This window comes from Galeopterus variegatus, unplaced genomic scaffold (genome assembly GCF_000696425.1).
Source record: "Galeopterus variegatus unplaced genomic scaffold, G_variegatus-3.0.2 Scaffold1505, whole genome shotgun sequence".
NCBI lineage: Eukaryota > Metazoa > Chordata > Mammalia > Dermoptera > Cynocephalidae > Galeopterus > Galeopterus variegatus.
This window is the reverse complement of record NW_007727616.1, coordinates 156,406-176,719: the sequence shown is the minus strand read 5'-3', so window position 1 is coordinate 176,719 and position 20,314 is coordinate 156,406. Positions and strand designations below refer to the sequence as shown.

The window sequence follows — 20,314 nt, the reverse complement described above, 5'->3', positions numbered from 1 at the left end:
CTATATAGGGATGGCCGGTTCACTCACTAGCTGAACGTGGTGCTGACAACACCAAGCCAAGGGTTAAGATCCCCTTACCAGTCATCTTTTTAAAAAATTAAAATAAAATAAAATAAAGTTGAAGTCAGAGGAGTGGTAGCATTACTATTTGTGTTTCAGAAAGGTCACTCTGAGGGCCGGCCCATGGCTCACTTGGGAGAGCGTGGTGCTGACAACACCAAGCCAAGGGTTAAGATCCCCTTACCGGTCATCTTTTGAAAAAAAAAAAAAAAAAGTTGAAGTCAAGGGCCAGCCCGTGACTCACTTGGGAGAGTGTGGTGCTGATAACACCAAGGCCATGGGTTCAGATCCCTATATAGGGATGGCCGGTTCGCTCACTAGCTGAACGTGATGCTGACAACACCAAGCCAAGGGTTAAGATCCCCTTACCAGTCATCTTTTTAAAAAATTAAAATAAAATAAAATAAAGTTGAAGTCAGAGGAGTGGTAGCACTACTATTTGTGTTTCAGAAAGGTCACTCTGAGGGCCGGCCCATGGCTCACTTGGGAGAGTGTGGTGCTGACAACACCAAGTCAAGGGTTAAAATCCCCTTACTGGTCATCTATTTAAAAAAAGAAAATAAAGGTCACTCTGGCTTCTGTGCCAGGAATGCACAGGAAAGCAGAACTATATGCAAGGAGAATAGTTAGAAGGTTATATCATCTAGACTAAAAAGGTGGTAGTTGTAGGGATAAAAAGAAGTAGGAAGACTGGAAAAGCATAAATTGCAGTGTTCTTCAGCTGATTAACAACCTTAATTTAAAAAAAAGAAAAGAAATTGCAGTATTTGGTAACCAATTGAATATGGGTAGTGAGGAAATGAGGAATTAAGGTTGGCTGCCAGGTTTCTGGCATGGGCTATCAGGCACACTCTATGTGCTCCAACAAATGATAGTACTTCCTCTATCATAGTGATTATTATTATCACTCTGTATTTTAAATGTTAAGAGAGGGCAGGGACCACATTTACCATCTTAATTGACCATGCCTAGTACACAGTCCCTGCCTGACATATATGGTAGTAAGCATTCAATAAATAATTTTTTTTCTTTTTTTGAAAGATGACCGTAAGGGGATCTTAACCCTTGACTTGGTGTTGTCAGCACCACGCTCAGCCAGTGAGTGAACCGGCCATCCCTATATAGGATCCGAACCCGCAACCTTGGCGTTATCAGCACCGCAATCTCCTGAGTGAGCCACGGGCCGGCCCTTCAATGAATACTTATTGAATTTATCGACACAGCACTCTAAACAACTGAGCTAACTGGAAAACCTTTTTTTTTTTTTTTGGTGGCTGGCTGGTGTGGAACTTATTGAATTTAAATTTAACTGAATAGTGATACTGGAAGAGAAATGGGTTCATGGGGAAAACTGACAAGATCAGCTTAGTACATACCGACTTTGTGGTACCTGTGAAATACCCAAGGGGAGTTTTTCAGTAGAGAGTGGGTGAGACTGGAGCCAGAGAAAGATCTAGACTGGAGATATGGTACTTAGCAGCATATGAAGGTTATTTGAGCTGGGGAGAGAACAAGACCACCCAAGGATAGTGTGTAGAGTGCAAAGGGCACAGGATCACAGATAGACTTCTAAGATTTAAGGAATAGACAGAGGAAGGTCCTTCCTTATGCCACAGAAAAGGAGCTGCTAGAAAGGTAAGAGGGCCACCAGCTGAATGTTTGTAGAAAGAAAGAAAGGTCAATGGTGTTGCATACAGCTGAGATGTCAAGCCACATAAGAACTACAAAGTGTGCATGCAAGGTCAGGGATGACCCTAGTGAGGAGTGACCCTAGGCTGGGGAGTGAGGGGAGAGGAAATGAAGACCCGTATGTATAGGCAACTCTTTCAAGAAGTTTGACTGTTAAGAAGGAAGAGAGAGAGACACCAGGTAGTAACTGGAGAGCCCAGTATGGAGAGGCTTGTCTGAAGATGGGAGAGACTTCTTAGATACATTTGAAAATGAATGGGAATGGGGCCGGCCCCTGGCTCACTCGGGAGAGTGTGGTGCTGACAACACCAAGGCCACGAGTTCGGATCCCATATAGGGATGGCTGGTTAGCTCACTTGGGAGAGCGTGGTGCTGACACACCAAGTCAAGGGTTAAGATCCCCTTACCCGTCATCTTTTAAAAGAAAAAAAAGAAAATGACTTGGAAGGAGTCAGTAAGAGAGAGCTTTGAAGAAGGCAGAAGAGGATGGGATTTACTTAACAAACACCAGGTGAATGAATGAATGGATGAAGTTAGTCACCATTTTGGAAGTGGGAAGGAAGAGCTGAGGGGTAGGTTTCTCCATGTGTTAAAAGTGGAGCAAACTGAGGAAGAAGGTCACTAAGGAAGAAGGTCACTGAGGCAGAACCCAGTACTGTCCACCCAGCCCTCAGATCACATATCAGGGGAGGAGAGCTGGCTCTCTCATGTCACCAGTGGGGAGGGACACTCACATCCCACCTCTCCAGATGCAAACAGAAAGCATCACTTTTGGGCTGGCCCGTGGCTCACTTGGAACACCAAGGCCGCGGGTTCGGATCTCTATATAGGGATGGCCGGTTGCTCACTTGGGAGAGCGTGGTGCTGACAACACCAAGTCAAGGGTTAAGATCCTCTTACTGGTCATCTTTTGGAAAAAAAAAAAAGAAAGAAAGAAAGCCTCACATTATACAGTGGAAAAACTGAAAGAAGGGGAAAAGCGCGTTGGTCAGGTAAGAAGGAAGGTTTTAAAGTGCTGGCAATCCCTGGGGTCAGTTCCCACCTTCCACCAGGGAGAAGCTGACATCGGTCCCCTCATCATCTGTCATACTATCATGTACTACTTTTCCATATCCCTGATTCAATCGTAATTAAAAATTTTACTGTGTCATTAGTTAAGATCTGTCTCTCCTTAAGAAGCTCCAAGAGGGTTCATTCCCTTCTCTTATCTCCAGTGCCTAATACTGCTTCTTGTACATAGGAGGTGCTCAATCCTTGTTGAGTGTGAATGAATGAAGCCACACACTAAAGTAGGGTACCATCTCAAGAGACTTATGTAAGGATTATATCAAAGCTTCTCAGCTCCCAAAATGTGTCTTGGATTGGGAGAATGATGATATGTCCACTCTGGACCTCTCTGTGTTTCTCCCAGCCCCTTTGTGTTTCTCTCTGATTTGGTCTTACTATTTTTCTGGCTCTCTGTTTCTCTGTCTCTGTGTCTCTCTGAGTCTGCACAGGAAACATGCAGCTTTAGGTCTGAGGTGATTGGTAACGGAAACATTGATGCTTGTGCAAATTTTATAAAGGGTCACAAACTTCTTTTTCTTTGTCATTACCTCCTGTCTCTTTCCCTGTGTTTCTGACTCAGACCTGATTCTTTCTCCTTATTTCCTTCCTGTGTCCAGCTCAAGATTCCCACCACCACCAAGGAACAACTCCTCCTGCCTCTGGATCTTCTGATGGGCCCCACAAGGTATTTGGCAGAAAATTACCAAGCTAGGTCATCTCCTCTGATTTCCTGCCTTGCCGGCCAGGCAGCCCTGGCTGACCACATCCTCTCTCATCTTACTTATGTACTTCCTCACCAGACACAACACCCAGGAGTTCTCAGCCCCCAAAACCTGTAACTGATCCCCACCCAGGCCCTCTGCTTTACCCTCTCCTCTCACCTGATGGTTCCTGTCCTTACCTCCCCCCAATACTGATCTTAGAGCCATGTCTCTCTGCCTGGAGGCAGCCAGTCCCATTTCCTTTTGGATCTCCAATGCTCCCTTTTCCCACAGGTGACAGTACTTACTACAATGCTATCAGGCAGGTGGTGGCCAAGTACCTGGGGGAGCCTAGGGCTGAGGCCCCAAAGTCCTTCTCAGGGATCCCAGCTCTGTGCCCTCTATGCCTTTACCTACACTGGGGCAGATGGCCGGCAGGTATGTCTGGCTGAAGGGGACAGATTCCTACTGCTTCGAAAGACCAACTCAGACTGGTGGTTGGCAAGGCGCCTTGGTGCACCTTCTACCTCCCGACCCATCTTTGTCCCAGCTGCCTACATGATTGAGGAATGTATCCCTTCCCAAAGCCCAACTACCATCACCTGCAGCCAATCCCTCTGGAGTCCTGGTGAGTAAGCCCTAAACTCTCCCCCATCACCTTCCTACCTCCCTGGCTTCTGGGAATTACCAGGAGGATCCCCATTCTTTAACCTTCTGCTGACCTCCTTTCCTTATTTTGCTCTGATCAGCCTAACCCCATCCCACCGTGTTGTTCCCATCCCATCACCTCTCCTCCTAGTCCCAAGCCTTCCAGGTCATGTCATTTTCCACAGCTTCCCTCCACCCTCCTGTCTTTTCTGTGAGCTTCCAGGATGGGGGATCCAGCCAACATCATGCCTCTGATCACCTGCCCCCCCCCTCTCCATATTTCTATTTCCAGGGCCAAAGTCGTTTCAGGGCTCTCCAGAGGAGCTGCACCTGTCTCAGGCATCCCCAAACAGACCCCAGGCTACATCCAAGCAGCCTCCCCCTCTGCCACCCAAAATGTGTAGAAGTGTCAGTGTTGCCAATTTGAGGCCCAGCCTCCTGAAGCCCGGGATCCAGCCAACATCATGCCTGTGATCACCTGCCCCCCCCCTCTCCATATTTCTATTTCCAGGGCCAAAGTCGTTTCAGGGCTCTCCAGAGGAGCTGCACCTGTCTCAGGCATCCCCAAACAGACCCCAGGCTACATCCAAGCAGCCTCCCCCTCTGCCACCCAAAATGTGTAGAAGTGTCAGTGTTGCCAATTTGAGGCCCAGCCTCCTGAAGCCCCTTCAGGAAGGACCAAGTGGAAGATCCGTCTCCCAGGAAGACTTGCTGACAGAGGCCAATGCCAACATGGTGAGTCACACCTCTTCTACTTGAGCACGGTTAGTCAGCAAATTTTTGCTGCTGGGCCCTGTTCTAGGCACAACGGCAAACAGAACAGACAACATCCCAGGACAGACAACATCCCAGCCCTCAGAGACTCCCTGGGGGTAACAAACAAATAAACAAATAAGCAAGATAATCCTGGATAGTGATAAGCACGACAAAGAAGAGTAAATGTGGTGGTCTGGGAAGGCATTTCTGAGGAGGTGGTATTTAGTTGAATCTGAAGGAGGAAGAGGCAGCCTTAAGGCAAACTAGATGAGAAGAGACAGCAGTAGCAAAGGCCGTGAGGGGACAGGGAACCTGGCACAATAGAGGGACTGAAAGAAGACCAACCCACTATGCTTTTTCTCTCTTCCTCCTGCTAGCCTGGGGCAGGGTTTTTTTCTGTATCCAGTCTTGCCTGCTAGGTCACCAGCAAGTCCTCTATGGAGATGTAACTCCCTTGTTCAGCCCTTCCCCTCTTTCTTTCTAACTAGTGGATGGAAAATGGCCCCTCCTCCCTCATACAGAGGGGTCTCTGACCCCTCTCTTCCTTTACCCTGCAGGATGTGAGGGTGGGGTACTCCCCCAACCCCCCACCCACAAAAAGCCTGTTCCCCTTTCCTGCGGCCATGGGATGGGGGTGGGGTGGGGGAGGAGGGAAGTTGGCAACAGGAAGTGAGGAGAAAAGCAAAGACTGTGAGGGAAAGAATTTTTAAAAAGCATCTGGGGACTGGGGTTTCTCCCCCAGAACCTGGGTCACCCCAGCCAGGAGCTGGTGGTGAGAAAATGGTGGGGGACGGAGGAGGAGGGGTAAGGGGGAGAGAAGATTGAGGGCACAGGTAGAATAACTACCTCCTTCTTCCTTCTTTCCTGGCAGGCAGGACCCCAGCCCCTCATGTCAGAGTCTCCTGTGTACTGTAACCTGGTGGACCTTCGCCGCTGTCCCCGGTCCCCGCCCCCAGGCCCTGCATGCCCTCCACTGCAGAGGCTGGATGCCTGGGAGCAGCACCTGGACCTCAGCTCCGGACGCTGCTTCTACGTACATTCGCTGACGGGCTGCAAGTCCTGGAAGCCACCGCGCCGCAGTCGCACCCTAGAGACGGTGAGACCTTCCCTCTTGCTTGTCCCATTGTCCCCTCGATCTCCTCCTTCTCCCTACTGAGCCCCAGGGTTTTCTCTCTGAGACGCTCAGAAGATCAGAAGAATCAGCAAATTGTGAGAAGGGGGTTGAAGTGCTATCTGAATGTAGCTTTATCTCCCCCTTCCCTAACCCAGAACTCTGGCTCCATGGAGGGGACACAGACCTTGAGTAGGGACAACGGTGTCCTGCAACCTCAAACAAAGGGCTCAGGATCTGACACAGGGACCCCAGAACTGCTCAATCCACAGGTGAGATCCCCCCCACCTCCCAATCACATGCAGAAAAAGCCAACTTTTTAGGACTGTCTCTTTTATCAAGACATTCTTCATTACCCATCACACCCCCTGCCTCTTACCCACATCCGCACCCCTCTTCTTCCTACAGCCAGTGACCCCGAAGTTGAAGGTTCCCCCATTTGTTTTTCCAACCCCTTTCCCCAGGGCTCCCCCTGCCTCAGCCAGCACACTTCCCACCTTGCCGCCTCAGACCAGCCTCCAGACTCGCAGCCCCCTCGACCTCTGCCGCAGCTCCTGGACGACCCCCATGTGAGTTTCCCATTCCCTTGCGAAGGCAATTCCTCCCTGCCGCAACCCCAGTTCCTGCTCCTCAAAAACATCTTCCTCTTTGTATGTATCCTCCCTTACCCACCCCACCCCCCAGCTTTAAGGGACCTCACCCTAGGGAAAGCTGTGGCCACTGTGGAGGGTACAACGTGACTTACAGACACCACTCCCTCCCCTTCCCAGGAGGTGGAAAAGTCGGGCCTGCTCAACATGACCAAAATTGCCCAGGGGGGGCGCAAGATCAGGTGAGGAAAGCCGGGAGTACAGCGGGGGGGCCTAGGCTGTTGTATTGCGTAGGGTAGAGCAGAGTGTTGGGAGAGCGCCCTCCCCACGTAATGCTAGAGTGACTTTTTCACTACTAACACTGCCCTCCCACCTCCCCCGCAGGAAGAACTGGGGCCCATCTTGGGTCGTGTTAGCAGGTAACAGCCTGGTGTTCTACCGAGAGCCACCGCAGGCTGTGCCCTCCTCCGGCTGGGTGAGTGTGAGAGAGGGGTGCAGGGGGGTTGGGGCGCAACTTCTTCCCACCTCAGGCCGATGGAGGGGGCGGAGGCGTGGAGGTCCGAGTAGAGGAAGGTGAAGGAATGATGGAGGCTGCTACCTCCTCGCAGCCCACCGGGTGAGAGGGCAGCAGTGAGGGAAGCACCGTGGCCTCAGTTTCTCTCCTAATTACCAGGGGCCACTGGGTAGCCGGCCGGAAAGTAGCGTGGACCTGCGCGGGGCGGCCCTGGCGCACGGCCGCCACCTGTCCAGCCGCCGCAACGTCCTGCACGTGAGTGCTCTCCCGCGCGTCCCCAAAGCCCCACCCGCTCCGAGGGCCTCCCGCTCGACCTCCCTGCTTTTTAATGCGACTCCCTGCTGACCCAAGCCTTTTCCCGCCGGCCCCTCAGATCCGCACGGTCCCTGGCCACGAGTTCCTGCTGCAATCGGACCACGAGACCGAGCTGCGAGCCTGGCACCGAGCTCTGCGGGCGGTCATCGAGCGGCTGGTTAGACGGGTGGGAGACCCGGGTAGGAACCGCAGGAGACGGGGCGGTGGGGGGCAGGGTGGTCTCGGTGTAGAGCCCTGGCCTGGGGTAGAGCTGGGACCTGGGACTCCAGCAGCAGTTTATGATCTCCTTGCTTCGAGCCAAAGGTGCAGATTTCTCTCCTCTCTCTTCCAACCTCCGACACGGCCCACCCCGTCCACCGGGGTCCAGGAGCGGGAGAACCCCCTGGAGCTGCGTCTGTCGGGCTCAGGACCAGCGGAGCTGAGGGAGCTAAGCGCCGGGGAGGACGAAGAAGAGGAGTCGGAGCCGGTGCCCAAGCCGCTGCTGCGCTTTAGCGGCCGCCGGAGCTCCAGTGAGGGGCGTTTCTGGGGAGGGCGGGACCTGGAGCGCGTCCCGGCTCCGCCGCCGCGCCACGCCTCTCACACTCTGCTCTACCGGCCTCCTACAGGTCGGTGTCCGGAAGGCACTGAGCAGAACCGCGTGCGGAACAAACTAAAGCGGCTGATCGCCAAGAGACCGCCCTTGCAAAGCCTGCAGGAGCGGGGTCTGCTCCGAGGTGAGGGGAGCTGGGCCAGCTGGGGCCCTGCTCTTTTGTGCCTGCTTTAGTGTTTGCGAGCACGTTTACATTCCTGCTCTCCGCATCAGCCCTTTCATGGATGATAAAGCTCCAGCGAGGCTCAGAGAAGAGCTTCCCAGAACTAGATCACAACCTTCTGCTACCACTGCTTTTCCCACTAATCCAAATTGGTTGGGGGGTGTGAGGAGAGGTGTACCTCCTTGCCCACGACTGGCACAGGCAAACAGGAGGGCCAGCCCCACTTGGGGGTGAAGATTTGTGCTGAGAAGAGTTTCCATGAATGACGCTGGCTTCCCACTCACTCTGCCTCCCCAGACCAGGTGTTCGGCTGCCAGTTGGAATCACTGTGCCAGCGGGAAGATGACACAGTGCCCAGCTTTGTGAGGCTCTGCATTGCTGCTGTGGATAAAAGAGGTCATTCTCCCATAGACCCTAGAATCTCCCCTTCCAACAGGCCAAGGCCTAGAATTCCCCACCTCCCACATCTTAGTCTTCCTATTGCCCTTTTCCTCTCCACTGTCAGATCCCTCGTCCCCATACTGTAGAGCAGGACCCCTAATCTGCTCCCTTCCACCTCTCCTAGGTCTAGATGTGGATGGTATTTACCGAGTGAGTGGGAACTTGGCAGTGGTCCAGAAACTTCGCTTTCTGGTAGACAGAGGTAAGACGATTTGTGGACAAGCGGTGGTATTAGGAAGTTCATGCCTCAGTACCAGGGGTGTTCTGAGTGAGGGAGCTGGCAGAACAGGGAGGCCTTCTGGCTGGAACTGCATGTCTTAGCTCTTGATCTCTCCTTCTACATGTTGCAGAGCGTGCAGTGACCTCCGATGGGAGGTATGTGTTCCCAGAACAGCCAGGACAAGGTATTCACATGCAAGACCCCTGAAACTTCCCCATACTCTCCTTGCTTCCCATCGATTCCCCACGTTCTGCTCCTAGAAGGGCTCTCCCCATCCCCACCTTTGCTGTCTTGCCCCACTGTGTACCCTCTAGGCATTCCTGTGGTCTGCCTTGACTGGATTTCTCCAGAACTCCTGATCTGTCAGTCTCTGGATCCCTTTGGCCCTTTATGAGCCCTGAACCCCCTGTACCTCCTTCTCCCTCCAGAAGGCCGATTAGATTTGGACAGTGCTGAATGGGATGATATTCATGTGGTCACTGGAGCCCTGAAGCTTTTTCTCCGGGAGCTGCCCCAGCCTCTGGTGCCCCCACTGCTGCTGCCCCATTTTCGTGCTGCCCTTGGTAAGGGTTGAGAGCTTTGGGTAAAAAACCCTTGCTATGGGGGGAAATGAGTGATAAAGAATACAGTAGAAGCTCCCTTACACTCTTCTGTCCCTGTCCATAGAGATAGAAAATAATTTTCAACTTGTTTTTTTCCAACTCCAGTTGTTTTTTTGTGAATGTTTAGAGGGCTGAGTTGAAAAGAATTCTGAGGCTGCAATTGGGCCACATGAAAAAGAAAGCTGTGATAGATTAAAGATGTCTTCCATGGGCATGGGAAAGAATATTTACCCACCCTGTACTAGCACCTTCCCTAACCTCACTCCCATGCCCTTCTCATTACTTCTCTTTCTAGCACTCTCTGAATCAGAGCAGCGCCTCTCTCAAATACAAGAATTAATAGGCTCAATGCCAAAGCCCAACCATGACACTCTACGGTACCTCCTGGAACATTTATGCAGGTCAGGAATACTGAACATTTTTGTTCATGCTGGGGCACGGAGAGTGGGACTTGCAGCAGAGATTCTGTTGGCGGGGGGGTGTGAAGGTAGGGAAACACCTAAATTTAGTGGGTAGGTTGAGGAGGCTGGCAACATATTACCAGGGTCAAAGCCTTTGGATAGGACAGCATCAAATGGGAAATGGGACCAAGATAAGCCCAGGGATGCTGTGAGAGAAATAAGGGAAATCTTGCCTTTCCCTTCCTTCTGCTTCTTTGTCTCCCACTGGGGCAGTGGTGATGGCTTGTTTGGCTGAGCTGGGCCTGGGCAGTGACTTCTGAGAGGAGCCATTTGTTTTTGTTTTTTTTAAAAAAAGATGACCGGTAAGGGGATCTCAACCCTTAGCTTGGTGTTGTCAGCACCACGCTCAGCCAGTGAGCCAACCGGCCATCCCTATGTAGGATCCGAACCCGTGGCCTTGGTGTTATCAGCACCGCACTCTCCCGAGTGAGCCACGGGCCGGCCCTGAGAGGAGCCATTTGAATTAAAGCCTCCTAAATTGTGAGCAGAGAGGGATCTAGAGGCAGTCCCTGAAGCTGGCAGTTGTATCACTAGGTTGTATCCTGAAGGTTTCCCCACTGGCCCATCTCCATTCCCCTTGAGGCTCTCTCCTTGGTTTCTTTCAGCCACCACATAGAGGGATCCCAGAGTGAATTCTTCCCTGCCTAAACTTTTGAAGCATTAGATTGATTTGATGTGGCAAGCTGCTGCCTTATGTCCCCTCCCCTTGGCCTTTGCTCACAGGGTGATAGCACACTCAGATAAGAACCGCATGACCCCCCACAACCTGGGAATTGTTTTTGGACCAACCCTGTTTCGGCCAGAACAGGAGACATCTGACCCGGCAGCTCATTCCCTCTACCCTGGGCAGCTAGTCCAGTTGATGCTCACCAACTTCACCAGCCTCTTCCACTGACGTGGGCAAAGAAGAAGAGAAAACGTATTTCCAGTGATCTCTGTTGTGTACCCTCTGGTGATGGGGTTGGTGGTGTTGTTTTGAGGACATCCCTTTAAATCCTGTGTCCCCCAAATGACTTGTCTCCATCTTTGTGAGTCTGACCTGAGGGGTTGGGATGAGGTAAGAGAACTCTAAAGAGGAAAGTTAGTGCATTAACCCCTGCTTCTCTTCTTGTTTCCTGTTATCACCCCTCCCCAAGTTAATAACACCTCAAATATTCTTTCTGATACAGTTCCTTTATTATCAGGAAACAGTGTCATTATCAAATTTCTCCCCAAACCATATACAGACTATATACAGCCCCCAGCCCATTCCTCCCATCTCTGGGGCATCTTACGCAGGGAGGTATGGCTCCTCCCCCTGACTTCTTTGGAATATCCCTTAGGAAAGGCAGATCTGTGGATGGGATTCCTCCTCTTCAGGCACTAGAGTTGAGGAATTGTGTCTCCCCAGGCAGGGATCTCAGTAAGACACTCATGTTGCCCACAGCCATGTTGGGAGGCCCAGAGGGAGATGGGGTGTGTTCAGAGATAACCTCCTGATCATGGGAATGGGGAGGGCTCAGCCCCTGGGCCTCATCCAGAATAGCCACAAAGTCCAGCTGAGTGTTGTCAAGATCAAGAGAGTCCAGAGGGTTACACACCTGCCCTTCGGGAGGAGGGTACAAGGCAGGACCCCCTCCCAGCCTGCCCACCTCAGGATGGCCACAGCTGGGGTTGGTGCCACCTGCCTTGAGGGGCCCATAGCAAGTGGGCAATGGGGGCAGAAGTCGGGGTGGTGCTGCTGCCCTATGGCAAGCCCTGTTTGCCCCCACAAAATTTTCATGGCATGGTGATGGGGTGGGATAGGAGCCTGACTTGTGATTGGACAAGTTGGGTGCAAAGCCAGGTCCATATGTGGCCACTGGGGCCTTGGCAGGGCCTGGGCTAACCTGGGAACCCCCTAGGAACTTGGGACTCTGGTAGGGAGGTTCCTGGACTGGGGCATCTGCCCTGCCCTCAGCTTCCCACAGTAGGTCCTGTTGAGACTGAACATAATTACACACAAGCTGAGCCTTGAGCTGTCCTGTGGAATGAGTAGGGGAATCAAAATCCAGGCCAGGCCTGAGTTCTGAAGGGAGATAATCATGGGGTGGCTGGGTGTAGGGGCCTGACTGGGGATATTGGGGAGGAGGGTGTTGGGGGTAGTGGGAGAATAGAGGCTGTGGGCGAGGAGGCCCTTCATTGGTATGGGTATTGAGGCAGGGTGCCAGTCCTGTGGAGTCAGACCCCACTGGGCACCCCTGTTCCGGCTTGACCTGCACTTGTCCATAATGTTCAAGTCGAGGACACTGGCTATAGCCTCCACCTGGAGTCTTGGGGCCTGGGTATAGACCCGAGTGGGAAGGGAACTCACCCCATGTTTCTGGGTTGGGGTCAGGATAGGAGATCTGCTGGGGACAGGGGTTGGGGCCATAGTTGGTGGGTGGACCAGGCCCAAGAGGCAGGGAGCCTGGACCCCTAGTTACATAAGGCTCAGCTGCTGCTCCCTCAGGTCCCCCATATCCTAGAGTATCAGCAGGTGGGAATTCCACATAGGGGATGAGATCACTACCCATCATGGAGGCCCCAACCTCTGGCTCCTCTCGTAGCCCTCTGGTGTCCATAGCAACATTCTCAGTGATGCTGGGGGGCTGTGGTGAATAGACAGAGGTTGGGAGGTGAGGATCAAAGTTCTGACCTCCCTCTGCCACAGTGGGGGGTGTGTGGACACAACCCAGGCTCTTGAACCGCTGGACTCTGGCTGGAGCAGGGCGGTCAGCAGCCCGGGCTGGGTCACTGGCCCTCCGGGTGACCCCTGCATTGGGGTTGTATCCTGGATACTCAGCTCGGCTTCTCCAAGGAGGTACAGGAGGACCTCCCATCCGATCCAGGACAGGTGCTACAGTGGGTGGAGTACCACCCCCCCTGGCTGAAGCACATCTTGCCCGGAGCAGGTAGTGCTGGGCAGGTGTGAGGCCAGGCAGGGAGGATGCCCCATTCTCTGGTGGGGATCCAGGGGGGAAAGGCGAAGCCAGGGAGGAGCGGCGGCTAACAGTATAGGCAGAGCTGATGCTGCTGGAGCTGCTGCTGCGGCGGTCAAGAGAGGCTGGTGGGCCCAGGCGGCGGGACACAGGGGTGCCTGCAAGTGACAGGGAGAGAAGGCAGGGTAGCCAGGGAGCCCCCTGAATCTCACCCTGCCTCCCCCATGGGACAACCTTGTCCTAGAGTCCCAGGGACAGGGTCCTTAACCATAAATCACTCAGTGCTCTATCTCCTACTGCTCCCATGCCTATTCTGCTTCTGGGTTACTGGGTATTCAGGGCCACTGTGAACAGTTGTATAGGTTGTACACTGCACAATCCCAGGGGACAGCATTCACATCAGAGACCTTGTATATATTTTTTTCACAACAATTTTCTGATAGAAGGAAATTTTCTTGAGGAAGGAGGACCTTTTTCTTTTTTCTTTTTTTTATAAGATGACCAGTAAGGGGATCTTAACCCTTGACTTGGTGTTATCAGCACCACACTCTTCCAAGTGAGCCGTGGGCTGGCCCAAGGGGAACCTTTTTCTAATTGTATAAAGGTGCCATATGGCAGTCCTGAAGGGTGACCTCCTCCTTCCAACCTCAAGGCAGGTTCAGATCTCAGCCCAGCAACATGTCTTACCAGTGTGGGTCAAGCTGGGCAGTTTGAGCCCCCGGGGCCCTCCTGGCCGGAGCTGATGCAACTGGTCCAGCCTGAGGTTCTCAAGGCGGCGAAGAGTGGACAGACCAGTGCCAGCAACGCAAGGCCCCTCATCCAAGCTGGACAGGTCCTCAGTGCTGCCCCCTGCATTGCCAGTCATTTCCACACCGCTGTCTGTATTGGCCGCGCTGCCTGCCGGGGAGTGGTCGCTGCTGCAGGATGACTGAGCCCCAGGGCTTGGCTGTGGCTTCTGTGGGGAAGATGTGGGCTGAGGGCGATACTCTTCCCACTTCCCCACAGCTCCCCTGACTTGGTGAGTGGCCGAAGCCTGTGTCCAGTGTCTTCTGGGGCTGAGAGAAAGCTTACAAGTGTAGAGAGGGCTGAGCGGGTAAGAGACTTGGGGCAAACTGGAAGAGAGGTGTTTTATGAGAAGAGCCTAGGCTGAGCACAGACTACCTGGGCTCAAATTCTTGCTATTAGTTCTGCGACCTTGGGCAATTTCTCTGTGGCTGAGTTTCCTCATCTGGAAATGGGGAGAATAAGTTACTTTCTCATGAAGTTGTTGTAAGGAGTACATGACATTATGTATGCAAAAGGCTTGAAACAATACAGTAAGTGCTATTTAAGAAACAGCTTGTTGAACCAATTAAATAATTAACAACACTAAAATCCCTAGATTTTGGGTAGCCCAAGAAGCAACACTGGAACAATGACAGGACTGATGGCTGCAGAAGAGTGATTTGTATAGGTGGGATGGATGGGTTGGAAAGAGATTAGAAAGAAGCCAGCAGGGCAGGCTGGGGTATGGAGGCAGGGGACTGCCTGGGCTGTCTCACCGTGGCACCCTCTGGCACGGTCAGCCTGCTCTCGTCCCTGATGGGGCCTCCATCGTGCTCTCTCTTGGGCTCCACTGTGGAAAGGGACTGTGCCCGGGGCAGGGGGCCATCGCCTCGGTGCCGCTTGGTCACATGAGCATCAGGACCATGAACTGTCTTGACATGTTTTCGAAGTGAGCTGGGATCTGTATAGCGTTTGGTGCAGCCAGGGAGCTTACACACATATGGCTTCTGTGGAGCAGAGAGTGAAGATTGAAGGCAAAGGGATCGAAGCAGAAAAATGCAGAAGTAGGGCCGGCCCGTGGCTCACTCGGGAGAGTGCGGTGCTGATAACACCAAGGCCCCGGGTTCGGATCCCACATAGGGATGGCCGGTTCGCTCACTGGCTGAGCGTGGTGCTGACAACACCAAGTCAAGGGTTAAGATCCCCTTACCGGTCATCTTTTAAAAAAAAAAAAGAAAAATGCAGAAGTAATGGGAAAAAGGTGGTGGCGACAAGGCGGCATAAAGGAAGAACACACAGCACCCAAGGAAGTAAGGGGGTGGAGGCCCTTGTGTAATAGTAACAGATGAGGGGAAGGGATTAAGGGGAAGATTAGGAAAACTGACAGCCCAGGCCTGGGAAAGATGAAGTTAACCAGGGCTGAAAGGCCTCATAAATTCAGGAGTTGGAGGTGTCAGGGGTCTCCTGTAGACTGGGTCTATTTTAGTTAATTCTTGGCTGGTTAGAGATAGGAGGAGGAGTGGCAAGTGAAAATTCTTGGTTTCAGAAACGCCTTCTCTGGGTGAGTTATACAGGGAGGCGGGGACTCACCTCTGTGGAGTGGGTGCCGGGCTAAGGGATTTCTTACGGGGAAATCTCCTTGGTAGGTAGCTTCTCAAGTGGGGAGGGGCATTCACCTCATTGGAGTGGGTCCGATTCTGGTGCTTGGCTCGGTCACTGGCATTGCTGAAAGCTTTACTGCAGCCCTCATGCTCACACATGTATGGCTTTTCACCTGTGTGTGACCGCAGGTGCGTCTTCAGGTTTTCAAGGCGTGAGTATGACTTCCGGCACCCTTCAAACTGGGGGACATGGGAGAGGGTCAAAGGATAGCTCTTAGACAGAAGATATGGAGATTAAAAGATATGGAATCCTAAATCTCAAAAGAGACATTCATCAGAGAATAGAACTCAAGATGGGAGGGATTGGGGCTTCAAGAAAATTCCCAACATTAGGAGACATGGGCAGGCAAGAGCTAGGGGAAGAGAAGCAGCTGGAGGCACTCTGCCTTTGGAGACATGGAGATGAGGAAATGTGATCTCCTGGTCAAGCCAGAGCAGATCTTGCATGGGGATCATAGACTCTCCTAGGATGGGGTGTCCTGGGCAACAGGCTTATGTCCTTGATGCAGGGCTTACCCATTAGACAGAGTTAGTAGGCACAGTACTGAGAGCCCACAATACTTTAAGGGGCCCATGGACATGTTTTAATTTCTGTTCAAACTTAGGAAAGAAATGAGCTTTTATGTCCAAGAAAATGTCTTAACATATAGCAATATATTAATTATATTAGCACAGTAATAAAAATATGACTTTTAATTTTTTTTTTTTTTTTTGTCCTTTTTGAGACCAGCCGCACTGCGCTCAGCCAGTGAGCACTGTGAGCACACCGGTCATCCCTATATAGGATCCGAACCCTCGGCGGGAGCGCTGCTGCCTTCCCAGCGCCGCACTCTCCCGAGTGCGCCACGGGCTTGGCCCTTAATATTTCTTGATGGAGGAAAAGACCTCCAAAGTCTGCCTTGGGCCCTGTATTGATGGGGAGCACCGATTGCAGGAGGTACGTCGGGCTTGGGAAGTGGGTGTCTCACCGTGCACTTGTGTGGCTTCTCGCCTGTGTGTCTGCGCATATGCACCACCAGCATGTACTGGGCTTTGAAGGGCCTCAGCTCCCTGGAGCAGCCCCCCCAATGGCACACGAACTCCTTCCGCTCCCCATGGATGTGCTCACTGTTGATGTGCTGAGGGAGGAGATTCAAAGGCTCTCCAAGGCTGCCCTGTACCCCTGAGACCCAGAACAGACCTTCCCTCAACCCCCTATTTTTCCTCCACAGCTCCACTTCACAGGGGAAGAAGGGGCAGGAAGAACATCATCAGGTCTTCCAGTTCTCTGAAGCAAAGCTACAGCTTCTAAGCTTCTGCCTACCCAACTGAACACAACCTCTGACCTACCCTCAGCCAGATTCCATGATGTCCCACCCAGAATCTCCTACAGTCTTCAGCAAGCCATTCCTGTTACCCCCTGGGGCTCACGTGCACCAGCTGCTCCTGGGAGTCAAATTCCTGGCTGCAGCCATCCCAGCGGCAATCAGTCTCATACACAGATTCAGGCTCAGGCTTCTCCTCTCTCTCAAGGTCCTCCCTCCCATCCAGCATCCCTAACAGGGGATCCTAGGGCAGGACAGAAAAGCTTAGGGTCACTTGGGTTACAGCTTTTGTTTTGCTCAGGTCCCAAAGGTAAAGCCCACACCCCTCCCCTCACCTGTGTGCCTGTGGAGTTGGGGCTAGACATATCACCTTCCAAGGGCTCTTCCGGGCACTTGCCAACCAGCAAGTCCAGCTCAGACTTTAGCTGTTTCAGGGGAAGAGGTGAGGGTGATGAGGGTAGAACTGGGCAGAAGGAAAACAGAGCCTGGTCATATCTTCCTGCCCTGAGTGCCCCACCCCATGCAACTGGAACCTCTGGGTTTGGAAGGGACTTCCTTCTCAGACTGCACTGATGAATGGGAAGGGCGAAAGGGGGGATCACAACTGGAAGAGTCTGATTCAATCCCAAAGAGCAACCTCCAACACTCATACCTCTTTACTGGTACTGAAAACTTTTAAATTTCCTGTCTTTCCTTCACCTTTCCCCTATAGAATTCACCGTGCACCCACCCACCCTGAGCTGAGGGAAATCAGGTAGGAACATGGGGATTCTCACCTGGCAAGTTGGGAGGGGAACCCGGGACTGAGGATGTGTCATCATCCCACCCCGGGTGGAGTCATGGGGACCACAGGGCTGGACCCCGAAGGAAGGTGAGGTCCCTTTTTGGTGATTCATCTGGGGTGGAAATCCCAGAGATGGGCTGAAAAGGAGGAGAGGAAGCAATTACTTAAGAATATCAAAAAGTCTCATGAGTTCTTGGGCTATTTGGAGCATTTCTGGAAGACTTGGAATGAGAAGTGATTGAGACAGTCCCAGGACATTACCGAGAAGGGTTTCAATGCCTTTGAAATGATTGGGATTCAAATAGGGTCAGGCAGTTTGGAGGGCTTGAGGCTTTTAATAGATTCTGGTAGGGGTTTTATGGGCCTCTTAGCCTGGGGCTGCCTGCACCTCATGGTGCCAATGGAGAGATGGCCATAGGAGCCTCCTGGAGATGTGCAGCGTGAGTTGATGAAGGCGACAAGAGAGCTGGGCGAGGTGCGGATAACTGTCTGCAGGTCCAGGCTGGCATCTGACAGAGGTGAGATGGAGAGTGCCCGCTTCTTGGTGAACTTGACTGTACTCCGGGGAGGAGGAAAGAGTGGGCCTGGGGCAAGAGACAGGGGAAATAGATATGGTAAAGGGCAAGTCCCTCCATGCACCCAACCTGTGGGTCCCAACTGTCAGAAAAAAAGCGATACTTGACTCTGTTTTGCCCTGATGAGCCCATCTGTGACCTCTTGATGGTGTTCTGACCCCTCACATCTCCAAGCATTTCCTCCTCCAAGTTAGAACTCTGCCCTCCCACTTTCTCCTGCAGAACAAGTCCCAGAGGGGCAGAGAGGGAAGAGGCGTTGCCTGAGGCCTCACCCTCAGTGCAGCTGTTGGTCTCTCTGGCTGGCCCATAACTGTGGGGGCTGGACATGAGGTTGGCTTGGTGGCAGAAGGGCAAACCAGACAGTCCTAGAGAAGAGAGACAGCTGGAATGAAGGATGGGAATGGAGGACACAAAAGGCCTCACCTTGCAACCCCAGGCAATACCTGATCCCAGATTCCAAGCCCATATGGCAATGGGGCCTCAAATCCTTCTGTAGATGGGAAACTGGCATGGGGTGGGGGTGGGGCTCAGAGAGATCCTGGGGCTGGATAAGAGATCTGCCAATTCCTCAAAGCCCAGGGATTGGTATATGCACTGACCTTCTGTCCCCATGCTGGACGCCCCCTGACTGGGTAGGGGTCGGAGACAGCAGGGCTCGCCATAGCTACTGACTGGCGGTGGGGTCATCGAGTTGAACATGGTGTCTCAGAGGAGGGAGTGGGGACACTGCAGAAGGGGAAGATAGAGCTGCAAATTATAAAAGTGGAGGGAAATAGGGAAGGTCAGATGACAATCTCAGGCACAGAACCCTGGGCAGAACTTCCCCTGTGCCCCCAGCCCTTCTGAGACATCTGCCATGGAAATCAAGTTAAAAATAACATCATTCAGCCAGTGAGGAAATAAGGAGAAACATCTCAAGGAGGCAGAGGCAGTCTTGCAGTCTTGGGGGTCTTTTTGGGAACTGGGTAGCTTTGCCTGGGTGGTCTGTGGCAGGGGCAGGGAGTGATATGAAGCAATTGCGAGTACATGAGGTTTCAGTGCCATTGGCCCTCAGCTTTTTCGTGCTCTGACTGTGGGCCAGCTTTGAAGAGTGGATGAGGGAACTCATGCAGAGAATGACTTCAAGCATTGGGCTGCTTTGCCTGAGCTCCTTTCTCTTTCCTTCACTTGCCTCTGCCCAGGGACAGCCCGTCTACAATCTCTCCAGTGTCCAGCAGAGGGAGCCCTCACCACAGTCCAGACAGAGGCTGGGGGGAGCCCAGGAGGGAGTGAATGATCTGCCCCCTTTCCTTAAGCAGAATACTGTGCTTAGGAGGGGGTAAGGCTTCTGAGGGGAGTCTCCTGGGCCTGCCGGGTACAAAGGATGGAAGCTGGTGTTATTGTGGGGTGGCTTAAATCTCAGCTCACCTAATCCTTTTGGTCTCCGTTTTGGGAAACAGGAAGGGGATTGTGAGGGAATGCTTTGAGAGAATGAAAAAAACAAAATCATCATCCATCAGAAGGGAGTAGTGAGGAAGGAGACGGTGCTGCTGTCCGCTTTTCTCCTCAAACTCCAGTTTGTGCTCCATCCCAGGTTTTCCGGTCTACCGGGAGTGAGGGTGGGGTGGGGCGGGGTGGGGTGGAGAACTACCCGGAGCCGGCCCGCCGGCGCGGTGGGTGATCCCGGGATGCTGGGATTTAGGGTGAGGGCGGAGTAAGGTGGGGAGCGGAACCCGGACCCCACGACCCAGCCCAAGACCCGTAGCCTGGGCTGGACCCTTCCTAACTTCTTGTCCAGCCAAGATCTGGATCCCGCATCCAAGACCTCCCAACTCGACCTTGGCACTAATGTTGGGGGCGGGGGGCACAGCTGGCTGGCAGCTGGATGGGGGGGATAAGCTCCCGCCTCCTTCCTCTATGAATCATCCAGGGGAAGGAGACGGGCTCGCAAACGACCCCCCAAACACTAGAGAGACATCCCCAAAATGTGCCTACTCAGTCATCTTCCTGACCCACTGCCCAGCCGCCCAGGAGCCGCGATGGTAATGGGGCGACATCCCTCCTCGCCCACGCGTGCCACAGCCCACCCACGTCTCCCCTTCACACTAATAAAAGGGAAATGTCTCCAACTTCTCCAGCTTCGGTAGTTTCTCTGGAATGTGGGTGAGAGTGCGGGATCGGGCACAGAGCTCTAGGGTTTTCCTGCCGGAGCCCTGAATCATCTTTGGGTCTCCCTATTTTCTGGAGCCCCCCCCCTTGCACCCCCGTTCCCCAACTCCCAGGAGTCGGCCCCGCCCCCCTTCTCCGGTCCCGCCTTCTCCGCCCCCGTGCCTTCTCGGCCCACCCAAGTCGCCGCCGCAGGCTCTGGCTGCAGACGGCTCCGCTTCCCCCGCCCGCCCC

The 20,314-nt window shown here is 53.0% G+C and overlaps 2 protein-coding genes across 3 annotated transcripts in view; one reads left to right on the top strand and one right to left on the bottom strand.

Annotated features, from left to right (window-relative positions):
- Nucleotides 1-11,072, top strand: part of ARHGAP9 (Rho GTPase activating protein 9) — a 14,823-nt gene extending 3,751 nt beyond the window's left edge. The window contains exons 2-18 of one of the 2 annotated variants that reach the window (XM_008577395.1): nucleotides 3,414-3,481; nucleotides 3,792-4,125; nucleotides 4,657-4,880; nucleotides 5,773-5,997; nucleotides 6,171-6,284; nucleotides 6,477-6,581; nucleotides 6,783-6,844; nucleotides 6,987-7,077; nucleotides 7,276-7,371; nucleotides 7,490-7,588; nucleotides 7,799-7,940; nucleotides 8,037-8,144; nucleotides 8,481-8,579; nucleotides 8,749-8,826; nucleotides 8,975-9,028; nucleotides 9,273-9,407; nucleotides 10,631-11,072. In XM_008577395.1, coding sequence (XP_008575617.1) covers nucleotides 3,414-3,481; nucleotides 3,792-4,125; nucleotides 4,657-4,880; nucleotides 5,773-5,997; nucleotides 6,171-6,284; nucleotides 6,477-6,581; nucleotides 6,783-6,844; nucleotides 6,987-7,077; nucleotides 7,276-7,371; nucleotides 7,490-7,588; nucleotides 7,799-7,940; nucleotides 8,037-8,144; nucleotides 8,481-8,579; nucleotides 8,749-8,826; nucleotides 8,975-9,028; nucleotides 9,273-9,407; nucleotides 10,631-10,635 — 2,039 coding nt within the window. In that variant the 3' untranslated portion in view covers nucleotides 10,636-11,072. Of the gene's footprint in view, nucleotides 1-3,413; nucleotides 3,482-3,791; nucleotides 4,126-4,656; nucleotides 4,881-5,516; nucleotides 5,674-5,772; nucleotides 5,998-6,170; nucleotides 6,285-6,476; nucleotides 6,582-6,782; nucleotides 6,845-6,986; nucleotides 7,078-7,275; nucleotides 7,372-7,489; nucleotides 7,589-7,798; nucleotides 7,941-8,036; nucleotides 8,145-8,480; nucleotides 8,580-8,748; nucleotides 8,827-8,974; nucleotides 9,029-9,272; nucleotides 9,408-9,741; nucleotides 9,848-10,630 lie in introns of those variants that run through there. The other variant, XM_008577396.1, reaches the window with a different exon arrangement.
- On the bottom strand, nucleotides 11,062-18,663 carry GLI1 (GLI family zinc finger 1). Its single transcript, XM_008577397.1, has 11 exons — nucleotides 18,535-18,663; nucleotides 18,208-18,300; nucleotides 17,749-17,944; nucleotides 17,353-17,497; nucleotides 16,912-17,001; nucleotides 16,683-16,820; nucleotides 16,241-16,390; nucleotides 15,288-15,452; nucleotides 14,388-14,618; nucleotides 13,534-13,801; nucleotides 11,062-13,004 (listed from the first exon to the last, which is right to left on the bottom strand). Exons 1-11 carry the CDS (start codon nucleotides 18,632-18,634, stop codon nucleotides 11,263-11,265), a joined length of 3,318 nt encoding a protein of 1,105 aa, XP_008575619.1. The 5' UTR covers nucleotides 18,635-18,663; the 3' UTR covers nucleotides 11,062-11,262.
- Nucleotides 18,664-20,314: the final 1,651 nt, after the last annotated feature.